At 41.1% G+C, this 13,938-nt stretch overlaps 1 protein-coding gene across 1 annotated transcript in view; it reads left to right on the forward strand.

Annotated features, from left to right (window-relative positions):
• Positions 1-4,173: 4,173 nt before the first annotated feature.
• The window catches only part of sh3rf1 (SH3 domain containing ring finger 1), a 32,366-nt gene continuing 22,601 nt past the window's right edge, over positions 4,174-13,938 (forward strand). The window contains exons 1-2 of the mRNA XM_088425365.1: positions 4,174-4,460; positions 7,159-7,629. Of these exons, the coding sequence (XP_088281491.1) occupies positions 7,255-7,629 (375 nt within the window). The 5' untranslated portion in view covers positions 4,174-4,460; positions 7,159-7,254. The remainder of the gene's footprint in view (positions 4,461-7,158; positions 7,630-13,938) is intronic.

The raw sequence follows: 13,938 nt of genomic DNA on the forward strand, positions 1-13,938 counted from the left end.
CTCACGTCATCTGTCATACTTTAATAGGGTTAAAAAAATTCCCACAGAAGCTGAGACACGTTACAATAATCGTGTTAATTTGAAAAAGTGGCTGCATTAAAACGTTTTCAGTAAAATACCCTCTCAAGGTTTGCAAGTTAAAAGAATACCTTCAATGTGACAGTCCACTTTTTGTGATTTTTTTTTTTTTTTTAACAATAAAACGTGAATGTTTGTCAAGGCTCGGGTAATGACCAATCATGGTGCACCTGCAGGCCCAACTGATTTTTCATTCCCTGAGCCTTCAACACGTGATGTCATTTTTAGTTGACAGCAGGTGAAACGTGTTCTGAGTTCATTTAAAAAAAAAAAAAAAAAGCGTCACCAATGAATTAGAGTAGAAGTTTTTGCTGCTGAAAAAAACGAAGGGGTCAATTCACTTAAGACCGTTTCAAGTTCGCAATGATTTAAAATGTAATTTAGGTTAAGGGCACTATGTCTTCGTAGCATGCGTCCGATTAATTTTAAAACCCACATAACTTAAAATTGCGCAAGACAATGTCAAATCGGCAAATTTAACACATTCAACACGGCGGAAGCGCAGACGTATTAAATAGCTTCCGCGACTGGCGTTTCAAGTACAGTATCGCACACGCTCTCCTGCCGTAACGCTCGTTTTGATCGCCAGAGGGCAGTATTGCGTTAGTTTCAACGACGACCTGTTGATGCATTAAATCCAAATTGTTGAATAGTACAGTTGTGAGCGATGTCTTCATAATGATAAACTTTGCGTTTTTTGTTGCACAAAATAATGATCATTCATGTATTTATCTTTTTTCCCCTGATTTCGTCTGCATTTCTTTGGTCCAATCAAATGTCAGCCTCTGTTTGTTGACATGCCAATATAATCTGCCCATTTTCAATGCTGCAAACTTTACAGATGAGAGGGAAAATGGTATGCATTGCACGAAAAAAAAACAAGCGAAATAAATGCTTTCCAGCAACATTTAGTTCTTGGATTGAAGCCTTTTGTCAACTACAAGTTCCACAATGCATAGCAAGACCTTTGCATTATGGCGGGGTGGCTAGGTCACTCAATGAACTCATTGAATAGCTTGCTAATGACATAAATGTCCGCTAGCGCTCCCCGGTGGTTTTGGGGTCTCAACACGAAAATTTCTATTGTACCCTGTTTGCGAGGTGCCCTTGAAAGTATTAATGCAAAGATCAGGGGAAATGCATGATAAAACATTGGGTTTTCTATATGTCCAAAAGTGACAATATTTACAACTTTTAATGGCAGTAAAAGAGCCTGACATGGGCTAAATTTGACACCTATTGGGTGTCTATCTCACCTTCTGTTTGCAAGCATTTAGAAGCATATTGAAAGTCGACATGCAATCTTTGCAATATTTTATATTTTGTTTGCTTTTCCTTTGATATCACACATCAGAAACTTGTAAAAGCCCGAATTGGGTCAAAATTTCCCCCAGGTTTAAAATCCAAATGTCTTTCAAACACACACGCACACACATTAAATCCATTGAATTCAAACATAACCTCTCTTTGTGAAAAAAATCACGTAGCTTATAATAGTATAAATGCTGCTAGGTCTTTATTTTCAAGTATGTGAGTCTATAAAAAGCGCCGTGACATTTCATTACAAATCCATGATTAGAAACAATGATTTAAGGAGGCAGTGTGCGCACTGGCACCGGAGGTCATCTGTGAGCCAAACATTTTTCAGGTCCTGGCCGCTGAAGTACAATTGCGTTTTCGCCGAGTCAGCAAGTCATAACTCAGCCCAAACGCGGAGCCCGGCCTTCGCACAATGCGCACTAAATTAACTCCTTGGCGCTTTGTTGTTTGCTGCGACATTATTCTAGGCCGCCTTTGGCATCCAGTCTTATCTGTTTCAATAGCGGCCAGATTTTTACACTTTGCCCTTGGCATGGTGCGAGGAAAGAAAAGCGCTTTGTTTTTCTTCAACTGCAAAGGTGAAAGAAGCCAGGAAGTCAAAGAAACGACTTGGCGGCGCTCGCGGTTGAAATAAATGTTACTTATTTCCCATAAGGCATTTCCTCCCCCCCCCCCCAGGAGGGCAGATATATGCATGCAGCCACCATTAGCTAGCAATCGGCCCTTTGGTGCCTCGGGCTGGCTCATTAAATCTTATTTAAAAGAAAAAGTCTTATCTTGATAGCACTGTAGGAAGAAAAATATTTTTTTGCTCCTGGTGGAATAAAGCCTAAAATTGTTCTTTGATAGTCATCATTTATGCACGCTTGTCAACTAGCGTTATGAAAAAAGGCTTTGTAATTTTTCTTATATTGTTGCAGAAGTATTGCAGTTATAATATTTACTATAAACAAAATAATTTCATATTTAAATTAAATTGATTTACTACATTAATCTGTGTGGGAATATAGAAAAATAATTTCAAATATTTCGTCTTGGGATGGCGGTGGTTTTGGCCACCCTTTGCCAACCTCTTGTGCCACCCCTGCAAACGATGACATTACAACTTAAATATTTGAAATAATTTAAATATCGAGGACTTTTTTTGGGGGGGGGGTTGTGTAGCAAAACCCGAATCTAGTTGTGGGGGGGACACACAAGTAACTCGGACCTTGAGCTGCAAATCAAGGAATGCAAAACCGAATTCACACACATGTGAGTGTCAGTGTGGAGCTCAAGCAGACAAAATAAAAGAGCATGTACTAAGTTGGGGACCATTGTCTAAGCGGAGGTAGGATCAGGGAATGCGGTGTGGGAATATGAGCCTAGGGATGGCGAAGGCTCCTGCCAACTCTCAGATCACATGTGACACAGGAGCGCCACCTCCTTATAAATCTGTCGCCTCCCTCCTGCTGGCTCCATATCGCCTAAACCGAATCAAAATAAATGTTTACAGTGGGCTGCGAGAGGTGTGACCCCATTGGAGTTTTGCCACTTAGCAGGACAGCACATATATATATATATATATATATGTATATATATATATATATGTATATGTATATATATATATATATATATATATATATATATATATATATATATATATATATATATATATATATATATATATATATATATATATATATATATATATATATATATATATATATATATATATATATATATATATATATATACATAGGGAAAATGCATAAAGCAGCGAGATGGCTTTACAGTTTAGAAAAACATCTACAAACGAGATAAGATGGGTTGTAATTTCATAAAGCGTGAGTGAGTGAGGACCGATAGGGTGTTGTTTTCCTGAATACCCGACCTTACATAAAACAACAAAAACATGGTGTCTGTCCTCATCTAACAAGGAAAACGAATCAGGACAATTTTTAGGCCTTTTATAAAAAAAAAAAAAAAAGTAGTCTGATTAACCTTCCTATTATGTTGAGGGTCAAAATTCAGGTTGAAAGGGCTTTGCATTCATTTTTGTGAATGCTTATTTGTTACTTTGCAAATGTGACCTGTGTCAAATTGATCGTGGCTGTCAATAGTACTATTCCAGATTTAAATGACCAACATATTGCCTTTTTTACTTTTTGAACGGGTTTCAATAATTAAAAAAAGAAGATAATTAAACACACCTCTGCGTCATAATGACCCAGTGACATAATTGCTGCTGTGAAATGAACATAAAACACTGTTTACAACAACATTTTGAATTGGGGTGACGAAGTACGCCACTGGTTAAAATGAACCAGAGAGATTGATTGCTATTACTTGCAAATAAACATAACGGAAGAAAAATAAATTGCATTTCAGTCTAATCGTGCAAAACGTCGTTCACCCATTCACTACTACAATATAAATAGCAACATATGCATTTTAGGGCGATTAAAAGGAATTAAAAACATTAAAACAAGTTGACACATGGTGACATGATTTAGCTCACGCCCTTTCGACAAAGCTTGGACGCCCACTTTACGTATGCCTCGAAAATCTTTACGCTTACTAAACTGATCGCAGGATACACTCTATTCAAAACACGATTTCGCGCTAATTTCCAAACTTTGTATCAAATTTGAATCTTTTTGATAGTTTTAGTCAGAAACGCTTCCCTTTGGCGTATTTCCTGCCACCGAGACGTTGTGTCGCCCGAAGAAATCTTCAAATTCCCAGTGTCTTCGAACGCCACACAACTCCCTCCCTTCCAGTGTGTTTCCAGGTCCAACAGAACAGAACAGAACACTACAACCGGCTAGCAAGGCGCTCGGTCAACGGGCTCCGACTTGCCTTTGCTTGCCTCTTTTCGTTTAACTTCCAAAGCTGCTTCAACCTCAGCGTGGACGAAACGGACAACAGATAAAAACCACCGGGAGACATAATAGAACTCGTTAGTCGATTTTCTTTCTTTTTTTTTTACGGAGGGAGGGGGGGGACTAGTCGTAGTTAGTGGGGGCAAGCTTGCTAACTAGTTACGCTAGCCTCAACTAGCTGATAAAAAGACACAAGAGGTAAGTAAAGTGTGAAATTTTGAGTATTTAAAAAAATATATAATTCTAATTTGCTTTTTGAACATTTCGGCGTGCTCTGTAAAACTTGGCAACGCCACTAAGTTACCGCTAGCCGAGGACTGAAGTATACGAGGCTAACGTTATTTTATTGTATATGACTTGCGTGCATGACGTTATATCGTCATGTAGTGATGCCCAAACTTACCCAAACTGTGGCCCCGGGATCATTTGTGGCCCGCTGTCGAGTTTTAAGCGGCCCACGGGCTTGTACTGAAAATGACATTTGCTACTACCTTACTTTTCACGCTATAAGGTGCATCTAAAAGCTTTCAATCCTCTCAAAGCAGACAGTGCCATGTAGTCAGTGCACAAGCCGCAAGTTTTCAATTTTGGTGGACGAAAAATTAAAATTACTAAAAATATACATTTTGGCGGTGTGTTTTACAAAGGACTTACTATAGCACATTTTGGCAATAAGTTGCTGGATGATCCAATGAATTTGCTCTTAATTTGAAAAGGAAGAAAGTACTATTCCTGTCACAGCGTTAAAAAACGTAGTACGTTAGATTTGTTGAAAAAATCAACTGTACCTCCTGCATTATGGATGCTAGCTAACCAAATGTTGGACCTTTCCTCCGACTTTTTGTTGTTCCGTCTATTGCGGTGAACTTGTTGGGGAGATGAGATGAGATGCAAGCTGAAATATCCTCTGGTGATGTCACATCGCATTGGCCTTACTACAGTACAGTAGTTAGTTTTCTACATACTAGCGTGACTCAGCCAATCGTGTCAAATGGCTGCACTCTGTGGCTGAATTAATGGGCAATATTCAAGAAAGCAATTTTGGGGAAAGTTGCTCATGAATGCGGAAGGAGATGCAGTGCTTCTGATGAACTCCATCTTCGATGTTTTTTATCACAACACAACTGCGTTTTGACTGGTACATTTTTTTTCTTTTTTCGACACCATTTGAGGAAGATTGATCCGTCAGCCAAATAAGCCGAGTTTTGCCACACAGATATGCATTTTATATCAACCTTATCCTTACTGACAATAATTAGCGTAGCAAGACGAGCAAGAGGGCGGACGTCAGTTGGCTATTAGCAGCTAGTGCCTGTTGCTGCTAACACTTCTTACAGCATTATTTTCAATAAAAGAAGTAGACTGAACCAACGTCCGAGTCCATACTTGTTCACACGCAGGAAAATTACTCAAACCGAAAGGATCATGTAAAAATGTATGATGTGTCCAGTTGATTCAGTTAAGAGTGCAGCGGTTAAAGAACACGGAAATTTGACTCAAATTTGATTCGTTTCTTAATATCGGTCTTTTGGCATATACACACAATCATAAACTCAGTGAAACACAGATTCTGCGCAACTTCAGGTATTCATGGTCAAAAGAATTCGAGCTGCGTGGCGAGGTAAAAGGAAAAACAACCATTTTGAGCGCATTCAATGTTACACTGACGAAATCTGAAACACACTTAACGCAACAAATGTATAATTTACGGGTATGAGCACAAGAAAATATGAAGTTTACACAGAAGATTTGATTTCTTCTGTTTTGCTATAGGTTTTACATTGTTGCCAGTACACAGTGACATAAAAATACCAGAATTTAAAAAAATTCAAAGTGCGTCCTAGACACAGGTGCATCTTATATTTGGGGAATTACGGAACATATCATCTTGGGAATCATATCTCATTGTGCCTATCCCCTGTCACTGTGCAGTTGTGTCACAATTCCACCATTAGAGAACGCCCGGATCACAGGTCGCAGGTGCTTTTATCCGCTTTGCTGCAAATTAGATTAAATGTGAACTTTAAGCACTTGTGAGTTACTCTAATCAGGCTATGGCTGAATTTGTATATGCTGTTGTCCACTCTTTTGGGATCCAACTCATGCATGAGGGAGACTGGCAAATGTCACGTGACCATCCACAGAGAAAACCTATTTACGTTCCAATTGTGACATGGTGAAAAGGTGCAAAAAAGGGTGATTTTTTTGTAAAGGAAACACCATTTTATAAAATAAACCTAGAAACTGTTTTTAAATCAGCAAAGCTATATATTTTAAGGTAATTGGTTGTAATTTGATCCAAAAAATTAGGTTTAATATTGAATTGAATCATGTTTATATTCTTTTAAACTCCTGATTGGTCTTGGGATTGACCTAAACAGTCTTCTAATGTAATCAAGAGGTATTTTTCCCTCATTCTTCAGATAGTACTTTCCACAAATCATCTTATTCTCAATTTCTGATCGAAATGTTTGACTTACCCATCTGATTCCATTGTTGACATTCCCTATAGCACAGTCCCATCTAGTGGATGCATAACGGAACCTCAGCAGCTACTGTAGCTTCTATTCTATGCGTCTTATAATGCCGTACGCCCCATATATGAAAGCAGTTTTAAATTAAGCCATTCATTTAAGGCATGCCTTATAATTCGGCGCGCCTTATAGCGTGGAAAATACGGAAGTTGTGGTGCTTAGAACATATTATTCACAAATTAATATATTGCTTGTATTTAAAAAAAAAACCCTAATCTAACCTTTTCTTTTCCCGAATGATTTAGCCATAGTTGTGGTCTGCTGTTATTGCATCAATATACTTCAGTATATATATGCACGCATCCCGTGACCTCCTTCTGGGTCCCGTTGATTAATCTGCGTGTGCTGACCCTCTTTTGCAGGCCGATGCGCAGGCCATGGCCTTAACAGCGGGATGGCGGTGACGTGACATCAGTGGACCAGAGTCATGATTTCCTGCTGAAAACGCCAAGGCCACCATGGACGAGTCGGTGCTGCTGGACCTGCTGGAGTGCCCCGTGTGCCTAGAGCGCCTGGATGCGTCGGCCAAGGTTCTTCCCTGTCAGCACACCTTCTGCCGACGCTGCCTGCAGGGCATCGTGGGCTCCCGCGGCGAGCTGCGCTGCCCGGAGTGCCGCACGCTGGTGGAGTGCGGCGTGGATGAACTGCCCAGCAACATCCTGCTGGTGCGCCTCCTGGACGGGATCAAGCAGAGGCCGCGCAGGGTCGCGCCGGGGCCCGCCAACGGGACCGCCGGAGCCGTGGGTCGGGCACACGGCACCGGAACCCGAGGAGAACAGGCCGCGCCCGGAGCACAGCCCCAGCGGGCCCAGACCAAGAGCAATCATGTCCGGGTGAGTCCATTTGCTCATTTTTTTCGCTCGGTCCTGGATGAGTTAAGCTTTTCAAAATCTTTTAAAAAAAAAATGGGATTTTTTTTCTGAACAAAACAATCAAAATTGCTAGTATTCACTGTAAACATGTCTCGTAAACCACTTATCCCTTCACGACTTATCTCGTGTTTTAAATCGTCTATTTTTAAAATGTATTGAATTCAGTCCTACTTTGATATAAAGTTATTCATTATATCATTTGAATGATTAACTAATCAATTGATTGTCAGAATTTAAAAAACTAAAAAAAACAACCTCACTGTTTATGCGCACAGGATTATAAGGTGCACTGTCATTTTTTGACAAAATTTAAGATTATTAGGTGCGCTTTATAGTGCGGAAAACACGGTAAGTGGAACATCCTCTTGGCCAACTTGGGAATTGCAAGCTGTGAATTTTCGTGAATTTATTTTTGCGCGTAAACTTGTTGAGTTGAATCCTAACCGGAGATCAAGGAAGCAGAAGCAGAGACCACATGGCCACCGTGCTTCCCAAAGCTAAAACAATACAGCGCAAATCTGCGTGGATTAAAAGCCGCACGCTGCATTAGCGGCGCTAATCTTTGCCGCGGATTAATGGTGATCATCAGGAAATGGAAAGCAGCCGGTTGACTATTGGACATGGATTGAGATCAGTTAATAATTTAACACACAAGCTTTAGTGCTTTCTGCACCAACCAATAGTTTTCCCATAATGAGATTTCTCGCATTTGCACTTTTTATTCTCCCGTTAGTCTTGCACTTGAGGTGCATTCAACAGCGCCGTTTGTCAACGTACTTGAGAGATTCAGGGTAAGACCCGAGGGGCACTCGTGCTATCTGCACTTGTAAAGTACACTTGGCGAAACGGAAACATTCTTGGAGTCTGTGTGCAGAATTACTCAACCAGATGAGATTTTTTTTCTTTCCCCTGCTTCCCCCAAATCAAGAAAATCATTTTTATTCATAAGCATATTGGTAGTTAAGTGGAATTACACGTTCAAACAAATCAGACCAAAACTAAGAAGAGCTTGCAAGGGAACAAGATTGACCAGGTCTATGTGTGTTTGTGTTAGAACACCTGAAGTCTTGCTGGCAGTTTTAATTTGACACAGATTAAAAGTTTGCTGTTTTGCTTAGTTACAAAGGATTTAGTGACAAAGATCGCTCAAAGGCTTCAGCTGTCGAATTTTTTGGTATTTTGATATTCCATTGAAAATTATATCGAATAATGGGTAACGTTTTATGAATACAGAAGAGATTTTAGACAAATATCTCAAATTAGTTTTTTCGAAACAAAGTAACATCAAAACCACAGTCGCGACTTTGGCTGACTAAAATAACATACGTAAGTAAAAGGCTGATTTGTTGAATATTATAAGTAGTTAAATTCGCGCCAGGGAACAGTTACTTTTTCATTTTTGTGTTATAAATTGTTTACCTTGTAAATCACTGTTATCATATGTGAATATCTTAATCCATGTTTGGCACTCATAACTCCGGTTGTAAACTTATTTTATTTGATGTCATTACCATTCCATGAGAGCAAAAGAAAAGAGAAAAAGGCAAAATATTTGAAGGACCCCTTTTTGTGAGCAGCTTTGACCTGAATAAAAAAAGGGAGGATAAAGTTGATGAAAAGATGTCAAGGCCTTGTGTAAAATCATCAGAATGTCAACAGGCTGATAATGGATCGCCCCGGCCCGAGATCAGAGGCCCTCCTGTAAATTGCTACTGGGCGTCCCGCCTTGGTAGCTACAGTATCGCTCTATTCATTCGTGCTCCTTTCAAAGCTTGTTTGGGCTTTGGGGAATTTCCCTCGGCTCCGTAGAACCTGGTCTCAGCAGACTTCTCTTGCGCTTTGAGGCCATGTTGACATTTGACACGTTATGGTCCGGTTAAAACAAACTCTAGTGCTCTAGCTCTGATTTTGCCGTTTGTTTGATGAATTATGAATGCCGACGCCCAGCTGTCTATACAAACTCTACAAGTTACCGTATTTATCCGAGTACAATTCGACAGCGCTTATAAGTTGGCCCCTTATTTCATTCAGATTCTTCTTAATTTCTGATTGTCTATGAATACAGTTTGAATAAATTATCTGGTTGTTTTGTTGACATTCCCTTAAGCGCAGCTCCATCTTGCATAACACAACCCCAGCCACTACTGTAGTTTCTATTGTACGCACCTTATATATGAAAACACCTAAAATAACCCATTCGTTGAAGGTGCGCCTTATAATCCGGTGCACCTTATAGTGCAGAAAATATGGTATTTCAAATTGACTGCGCTGAGAATGGACAAAGATTACTGTTGCTGCATTGTTGCGCTGCTGCATACCAAAAAAACAAAACAAAACACAATTATACTCACATATACTCAAAAATACTTTTCTTCCCATTTACCCTTCATCAGTGCTCCACTTGACTGAACCCTTTTGCAGATGTTTGTTGTTTCTGGTTTTGCATATCTACACGTCTTCTCTTGTGAAAATTGTTTCTTGTGTGTTTGCTCGGACGTCGCGAGACATTCCGCTAACGGCGGACAAAAGTCCGGCCGAGTGGTCGTTCAGGTGTAAGGTCTTGACAAACATGAAAGACCCTGGATCAAAGCCCATGCGGATTGGCCACTATGATCCCCCGTAACCCTCCGCCGCATTGGCCGGCGCCGCACGGGGCACTTGAGCGCTTGAATGACCCCGCTCCACACCCTCTGCTTCACTTTTTTTTTGTTGACGACCAAAAATGTCCGTCTGCAAGCAGATCTTTTCAGATGTCCTGCCCCACCTCTGATTTTTGTATGGCCGGGAGGGCTGAGAGCCGGCTGACAGATGCACAACAGGTTTTTGTCCCGGGCCCCCTTCTGATCTTACTTGCTTCGCCGGCAGTGGTGGAGGGACTGGTAACAGAAGCCGATGGGTGTTAAGTGGTGGCGTCGTGACCAAAAGGGACAAATGTTTAGTGCAAAGTCAGCTCTGCGTCCCCCGCTCCTCTTCACACCATCTCCGGGGCTGCGCCAGTTGTTTGACACTCTTTTCTGGCATTTGCTTCGACTTAAGTGTCGGGGGAGTGGGCGAGCGGGTGGTCCGCTGGAACCCTTCAGTTTGATGACTCACATCCCACGGCGTTCGCGAACATGGATGTTTTGACTTCCCCTTGCCCTCATTTGCCTCAACTAACCCAAGGCTCGAAATAAGCGGTTTCCCATCACTGTTTGCTGTGTAAATTTTGGACTTTGCGCCTCATGTAAACATATGGACTCGCTTAACGCTTAGTCTCAGGTAGCTAATGACATGAGGACCGGACATATGGCGCATTCAAATGCAGTTGGGCATTTCATACTCGTATGGCATAAAAGGCCATCTGTCCATTAAACCGGGGCTTCTCAATATTTTGGAGTTGGGAACCCCTTTTTTGAAAGATCCCTTTTTTCCGCTTTGAGAAACACCGCATTAAACATTAATAACTGTAAGGGAAATGATAATAATAATTCTTAATAATGACATATTAATGTTTAATTGAAAAAATGATTCAAATCCCAGGGAAAAACTTTAGAACTTTAGAAAATTTTAGAATTCCTACTCAAATTAAGTCAATGATCCTCAAAACTGCTCCTCACCAGAAAAAAACAAAATCTGAGTAGTTATATTTATATATATTTTTTTGCCAACATGAATTGAGAATGGACAGCAGGTCTGGCATTGCTAAAATCTATCAGGCGCTCTCTTGGAGTTAAAAAAAAAAAAAAAAATCCAGGTTTAAGACTCACTACTTTTAACCTGGTTTATTTGTGTAGATGTCTCAACGTTCATTATGTTCGACCGGTGAGTTTTACTTGCACAGCGGAAACAATAGTTTGCTGTTTGGCTTTATTTAATTTCCTCATTCCCTCCAGCTAATTAATCAAGCTAATTAAAGCTCTATCTTCAATCAAAATATCAAGCGATTTCGATTGAATCTGATTGCTGTATTGTCTGGTTGTCTTGTATGAAACGAACTCCGAAAACAAAGATCACCCTTATAAACCAGAAATTTTACAGATGTCGATTAGTTTCTCTCCGACACAGTGGCAATGTGTCGTCCATAAATCCCCAATCGGAGGCTGATGGTGTTTGTGGGTGTTCTGGCTGCAGACGTTGACTGCATTGGCCGCAGATGGCCGAGATGTTCTACTGTGTCAAATTGATGGATGACCTTCTTGTGTTTCCGTCATCATTAAAAAGAAAAAAATGAAGTTGACTCGACCCCGCAGCAGAGGCTTGTTGTTACTATTCCGCTGCGTTCTTGATGTGAACACGTGAAGCCTCTTAATTTGTTGCTTTATTGTTACTGCCCATCTTTGTTCGTTGATGGGAAACAACAAAATATTTTTGCCCGCGGACGTCATCGGTCTTCTGTCTGGTGTAATGAAAGCCTTCAACAAACAGTTTGTTTTTCTTGTTAAAGGCTTCTCATACGCACATCAAACAAAATGGGACTTTGGACGGTGGATTTTGTTTCCCTGTTATTTTTTGTCATTCAGTCGTTGATTTATACTCCAGGCAAAAAAAAAAGAATGTTTGTGTTTTCCTTATGCAGAGGTTCTCATTAAAATTCCAGCACGCCTCTCTCATCTGAGGTCGATGAGTCACGCCGGCCCGCTTTGATGACGTCAGATTGTTGTCGAAGCCTCTGTTCGTGGCCGGCTGGCTGACCTCCGCCTGGGTGACACAAGCCCGTCATTACGCCGTCACACTGCGCCGCAAAACTGGCAAACGCTTTCCATCGCCGAGATGTTTTCCCCAAAGGCTTTTGGAACTCCCTGATCACTCTTGTTTCTCCGGGAGCCCCCGAATTGCTGACACTTCCCAATGTTACACACTTGATTGGTTACACGCACAGATTAGTCAAGCTCGATGGTCAAATGCTCAGATGCTAAATGTAGCAACAGAGCTAACACAATGTGAAGAATGCAAGTTTGAGCCGTGTAAGTGTACATCATATACCCCAAATTTAGTTGCCCTTCCTGTTTGGCTCAGTTTCTCCAAAACGCTCCATCTGAATGTAAATTTTTTTTCTGGGTTATACTCAGGTTGAAGTCAACTCTTCAAACAAGCTGCATTTTGACACATTTTTAGTTTATACAAACACACAATCATCTGTATTTTTACTGGTTATTGTCTAAAAAAAACATCCAAGGTTTGAACCTTAAGGTGCTATAAAGGAGCACAACACTTTTAAGAGAATTGCTAGCCTGCAAAAAATTTAAATTCTGCGTTCAACGGACAATTTCCCATTCAGATGAATAACAATGGAATAAAGCGCTGATTTGGTATGATGTAACATTAGCTATGGAGCTCATGTAGGTATCGCAGGTCCGCCTATGCAACTCATTTTGGAAACACAAGCCAGATCAAGGTTTACAATTACAAACTGCCACGATAACCTGAAGTGAACTTTCCTCATCGCGTACTGCGCAGTACCGTTGATGACTTATCCTTTTTATGGGAGCCAAATTGGGTTGTTGGCTCGGTGCTACCCTGTATTCAAACATAGTCGTGCGATTGAATTGTTTAGCATTTGGAAATAACATACAAAATACTATAAATAAACGCACAGATGTTGCAGATAACCTCTGAACACGAAGCTCTGAAGGTGGCCAAGTCGGCTGTCCATCATAGCTGAGCTCATTCGTCATCGTCATAAATCCCCGCCGTGTTTTGGAAAACACGCGACGAGTGAGCGAGCGGGCGAGAGGCTGCTTATTCTGCGGGTAATTACCATCCTCGCCATGTCAGGGTTTACGTAATTCCCAAGGAGAGGTTCAAAAGAGCAAATCATGTGATTTCTCCCTGGCGGAGGGTAACACTACTCCCCCGGTGTGGACTTTGTGGTTCCCTTTTGTCTTTTTTCTGTCCCTTTCAAGACCGGCCAGCCCAAACAAACGCAGGAAGGACTTGACTTGTTTTGTCCGCTCTCATCTAAAGCAATTTTTCTCACACAGAGAAGGATGTTGTGCGTTAGCGTGCGCCACTCTGGGGAATTCCTTGAGTAGTTACGGGTCATCGCTTCCCTTGCTCCCCCCACCCCTATAAACCTGTCTAATCTTGTCCAGCACATCCGTCTTCGGTGCAACTACAAGCAGGTGATTATTTCTATTGTGCATGCATTGTGTTTGAGGAAAAAAAGCGACGTCGCTCTATGCCTGATGAGTAAACTCCATTTGTAAAGATGCTAGGGGTCTGTCATTGACTCACGATAAGCTACGCTCTCGTGTGGACAAGCCAGCGTGCGGCGACATGCATCTACACCAG

The sequence above is a fragment of the Hippichthys cyanospilos genome, chromosome 10, assembly GCF_059441005.1.
Source record: "Hippichthys cyanospilos isolate Australia breed blue-spotted pipefish chromosome 10, RoL_Hcya_1.0, whole genome shotgun sequence".
NCBI lineage: Eukaryota > Metazoa > Chordata > Actinopteri > Syngnathiformes > Syngnathidae > Hippichthys > Hippichthys cyanospilos.